At 38.4% G+C, this 5,443-nt stretch overlaps 1 protein-coding gene across 1 annotated transcript; it reads right to left on the bottom strand.

The window, feature by feature from the left end:
- Positions 1 to 4,269: 4,269 nt before the first annotated feature.
- On the bottom strand, positions 4,270 to 5,443 carry LOC109058726 (immediate early response gene 2 protein-like). Its single transcript, XM_019075923.2, has one exon. It carries the CDS (start codon positions 5,320 to 5,322, stop codon positions 4,801 to 4,803), a length of 522 nt encoding a protein of 173 aa, XP_018931468.1. The 5' UTR covers positions 5,323 to 5,443; the 3' UTR covers positions 4,270 to 4,800.

The following is a 5,443-nucleotide window of genomic DNA, read 5'->3' as shown; positions in this document are numbered from 1 at the left end:
CACTTCCTGTGGTCTCCCTTTGTACAGAACAGAACTACATGTGTGTGCATGCTAATGTGTGGGGGAACCGGAGAAAAGGGAGGGGGGTGATGGGTAACGTAGTTTTTTTCCCTGTATGTATGAGAGCGAGAACTTGAGGCACAGCTGTGGCCAGCACAGGCAATGTGCATGGCAAAAAAAAAAAACATCTTGTCAAAGTGATTCAAATGATATTGTGCACCTTGGGTAATTTAGTGCTGGGTTTGCCAATCCATTTCTGCTCAGCATTTACCATGGCATACTTCATTATCATCCTCATCTGATCCAAATCCAAGATCGGATACGAATCCATCGCCACTATTCCAGAAGATCAGAGGGTTGGGTTCATCCATGTGACAGTGGGACGGTCGTCTGCGAGTGTGTGTGTGCGCGTGTGTCTGTGAGCTGATTTGAAGGCAAGTCGTTTTATAGTGCCTTAAATGAACAGTTTCCCATCACCGTTACACGACCGTAGATACGAAGCCATGGCGAAAGCGAAGAGGGTCATCATGTTTGTACCTCGACTGTCTATCCATGTCTATCTAACTTGTTTTGTTGGATCTGTCAATCTCTTTCTCTTCTGTAACTCTTGTATATCTCATTCATAAACTTCCTGCAATAGTCTGTGTTCATCCTCTTTCTTCAACATTGTCATGTTCCTTTGTTTCATTTCCTCTCGTTCTTTATGCATGTCATTTTTTCTTTATTCAAGATGAATCGATATTGAGATTATATTGATAATTAATACATAAGAAATCATATTTTCATATAAATGTATGAATAGTAACATTAATTAACATCGATCATAATTATACACAATTAAAGAAGTAGTTCACACAAAAGTAAAGAATGTCATCATTTACTCTCATGCCATTCCAAACCTGTATGAGTTACTTTTTTGCGGAACACAAAATAAGCGATATCAGTATTTTTAGTCTGTACAATGAAAGCCAATGGGGTCTAAGTTGTTGTTTTTCCTCTTAAAATATCTTATTTTGTGTTCTGCAGATTAAAGAACATAATTGAGTGAGTAAACAGACAGAATTTTCATTTTTAAGTGCACCAGTGCCAGAATAGATGCTTTGCTCTCAACTAAAAAAGAAAAAAAAATGTAGCATTAAATCAGAGAAATGAACAGATTTCCCTTTAAAGAGAAATGAATGTTGCGGTTCTCTAATAGGAAGCAGATCACAAGACAGGAAGTGCGTTTTCTGCCCTGTCAGCAGTAGTGCTTATGTGTGTTGAAGCGTGTGGTGTGAATGTGCGAGTATGAGGGGAGTTCCTGCGAGCGCACAGCCACTGTCACCGTGACACCCGCAAAACCCGTCCCATCTCTCCTTAATCACCCACATCCCACCCGCCATCCATATTACTATTGACCTGAACCATTTAGAAGCAAAAGAGGAAGTTTAAAGAGAAAAAAAGGCCATGATAAAGAGAGGTATTTAATTACTGATTTGCATGTGCAACGTGCATGCCACTATGTGGGTTAACAAGTCAACTTCAGGAATTATAAAATATAAAAAGAAATATAAAGAAAAAGAGTATATATGTATAAATATATAAATATAGTTAGATGTTTTTATGAGCAATGTGTTCCTTTTTTCTTCTATTTTTAAAAATGAAAAAGACAAAAAAGAGCACCAAGATGAAAAAACAAAACAAATAATAATACAGAGACATGATAAAACTCATAGAATGTTTGTTTGTTTCTATTGCCAACTGTTCTCTGAGAATCGTAGGTAAGGTGAGCACACAACATGCTGTGGAAATGTGCTACAGAGTTTAAAAATAAAAAATAAAAAGGTGAAAAGATACCCAGTAACTCTCAGTATGACAGACTGCACATCGCTCTGATTTAAGAAGAAATCCAAAACCCTTTTGCTGATGTTGAGCTGTGAAAGACGCTGCCTGAAACTGGTGATGTTACACATTTATTCTGGCTATGAAAAATCCCCCTTTTTCTCTCTCTTCCTCTGTCTCTCTATCTCTCTGCTATTTCTACCAGTGCATTTTGTAATTCCGAACAGAACTCTTCCTAAAGAACCTGAATAAAAACCAGAGAGAATGCATTCTAAACCCATCTCTTGTCTTCAGATGCGCGACTCTAGTTTGTGTGTGAACTTGTGTCTGATTTCAGCCTTTGCACAAAACAATTGATGAAGGTTTGTAGAGGACAAAAGCCTCTCTTTTACATGTGCGTTCACACCTATACGACAATCTGAAAGGGATTCAATCAAACTCAGTGTTTCAGGTGGGGGAAGTGACGCCACACATTGACAACTGTTCAGGAAGTGCTGATAGCCCAGTGATTAAGGATCTGGGCTGTTAACTCAATGGCTCCATGATAAATCCCAAGTATGAGCGACCCAGGAAACAATTCATTACTAACTGTGCACCTAAACACCCTCACAGAGACTTCCTCTGTAAGTCAACTGTTAGTCACCATAAAGCAAAGAAGGGCAAATCATTTTACTTTTTCAAAAAATAGTCACAGACAGGAGCTGTTTAACCCTCAGAAAATGTAGTTTGTCTAGCTCAAGAAGTCTAACAATATATTTTACACTTACTTTATGAGACGTGTCTAAATACAGAACAAATTCCTGATTAACGTGTTTTGTTGACAATAAACATTAAATAAAGATGAAAATATTTCAAGTAAAAATCATTTAAAATAATTTAAATGTAATTGCAATTCATAGAAAGATATATAGATACAAAGATTTACAGACAGACAGAAGTTCTGTTGATTATATTAATATTGTCACTCATTATCTAGCATTATATTACATTATTATGGTTATATATATACTGTAGGGTAAATTATATATATATATATATATATATATATATATATATATATATATATATATATATATATATATATATATATATATATATATAAAAACAATACTATTTTTTTTCTTATTTTATTATTATTTTGGTAATTGAAAAAAGTTAAGATTGCTTTTATTATCAGTTGATCATTATGACACTGTTTTATGATTTTTAATTTAAGTTTAACAGGTCAAAATCACTATAATTTCCCTCTTCCTCCTCATTTGTCTGTTTAGTTACAGAGGTGAAAGAATCACATTAAGACCACCCGGGAGGAAACAGTATTGTATCAGAAACCGGCTTGAGGTTTACACTCATGGTCACACATACCCACAACAAGCAGATTAGGTTTCACACAATCTGAATTCAACTGGGTTTCAGTGATTAATCTTAAAACGAGTTTCTGTGATTAACCATCCTGAGTAATTATCTCCCTGCAGTTTCCCAGCTGAAGATTCAGCCATTCAAATTGATCTCCGCCTAAAAAATTCACTTTCTGTCAGCTCAACAGACTCCTGGCGCCAAAACCTCCTACCTGAAATTTTTTGCACACCTATGCTATGCAGATCCACCCCCACAATCCAACATTTACAATCAGAGCAATGAATCATACTTACTCATGCTGGTCATGTGTGAAGCCTCTAAATCTTTGAAAAACATTCACTTGCTTAAAAAAACATTGCAAACATGCTATTTTAGGTCCTGCAAAACCACCAGAGCCTGGAACACAATAATATACTATTTAAAGAAGTGATTAAAATTCATGCTCTGAGGCATGTGGACTCTAGTTTCACTCTCTTGCATTAATTATTTCTCATTGAGCTCTACTGATGTCAGTCTTGAATGGTGTAATGCTGCCACTTAAGATGGGACTTCAAGCTTGACAATTATATAGTCTGATGATGGCTAGTAGCCTAAATGTGTGTGTGTGTTCAAGGGAAAAGTAAATTTCATGAATCATGGACATGTTAAGACAGATCTTGCTGACTAATGAAGGGAAATTACACTTTACCCTAGTATTTGCAGCTGTTGTCTTTTTCATCGCCTACACAGGAGTGACAGATGATGAGTTGTATGTTTTAGCAAAAGATTGGGGTTTAGGATCAGCATGAGATAGGCCTAAGTATTACTGATGATGACTAAGTTACAGTCAAATATCACAAACATGATCTGACTGAAACCCCCTTATTCTTGACAGAGTTCCTTAGAAATTCAAGGAAACTGTATTTAAAACTGTGATTTTGATGCCCTAAATAATAAATATATATTATAATCATTTAGTTGGGAAATCAAGGAACTTCGTTGGTTAAAATATGTGGAAAAAATTTTTTTCCCCCACAAAGATGAGTCCAAACTCTAGTAATCCAGAGTTTGAAATGTTTCTGTTTTTAAATGAAACTTTACAACAGGATGCTTTTTAAACATTTGCATGTTTATTGCAACAACGAACACAGAAATCAGCTTCATATGTTATCATTCCATGAAGTCCTTCATAAATTAATATTAACTAATGTGCAATTGATCAGTGCAACAGTGACATTTAACACGTTTTGGCAAAGACATTTTCAAGTGTCACACAGCAGTGTTTTGTCTCATACACCATCAGCGCTGTTCTTGTTTGAGGTTGTACAGTTCATAGAGTTGGATAGAAGACATCAGAGCCTCTCTTCCAGGTTCAACCAGTTCAAACGCGAGTCAACAGAGTCATCTGACTCCTCTCACTGAACAATAAAGCAGCTCTGGTGATGCCATTGCGCCTGGGATCACAGTATCCACCACCTGTCCAGTATTCCTGCTGATCCAGGCCGTTCTTGGAGCTCATATGGCGAGCTGAGCCGGCCGCACAGGTGTCAGGCTGCATAACCGGTCCGTTCCGAACCAGTTTGTCCAGGAAATTCCCATCGAGGGAAATCGATTCTCGGAAAGATCCAAAGCGCGTCTTGCTCAACACGCCACGATGGTTCGATTTGTTGGGAAGGCGGTCAGAGTTTCAGCCTGGCGACAGCTGTTTCCATTATTAGTCCTCAAAACCTCGCCCTGGAGATGTTGCTTCTCCTCATCCGTTTCCATTTTTGCCTTCTTCAGAGGTAGAGAGTCAGTTTCGAGCGCCGTCTTGACGCTGCGCTTCCTGGAGTGCCGTTCAGAAGCGCATCGGTTCTCTTTGTCCTCTTCTAGAGTCTCTTTAGGTTCTTGAGGTTTCATTGCGACTTCTTTATGAGTCAAACTCTGAGGAGAGTCTTTACTAATCTCCATGGGTTCCTCTGGAGCCGCGTCGGGGGCGCACGGAACGACCTGTTCCTCCTCCGCGTCTCTGAGCAGCTGCGCGGTGTGGTAGATGTCCCGCGCGGCTCTCATGGTCATGGAGAGCAGGAGACTCCGGTGAAGTCTCAGTCCCCCGCGCTGGGTCCTTAATGAATACAGTTTACTAATAGAAAGAGCCATGATTCTCTTGGCCTCGACGTCCATTGTGTTTACAATGTATCGGAATCTTTCAGTCGTAGACCTGTTTTCTAATTTGTAAAACTTCTGCGCTTTCAGGTCTTCACAGTGGATTGCAAAATTAAGTTTTCTGCTCTCAGGGCGGTGT

The sequence above is a fragment of the Cyprinus carpio genome, chromosome B11 (assembly GCF_018340385.1).
Source record: "Cyprinus carpio isolate SPL01 chromosome B11, ASM1834038v1, whole genome shotgun sequence".
Classification (NCBI taxonomy): domain Eukaryota; kingdom Metazoa; phylum Chordata; class Actinopteri; order Cypriniformes; family Cyprinidae; genus Cyprinus; species Cyprinus carpio.
This window is presented reverse-complemented; position numbering and strand designations above follow the sequence as displayed.

Bases quoted from the DNA above. Each gene is read 5' to 3' on its own strand.
- LOC109058726 (XM_019075923.2), bottom strand. From the start codon at position 5,322: ATGGACGTCGAGGCCAAGAGAATCATGGCTCTTTCTATTAGTAAACTG.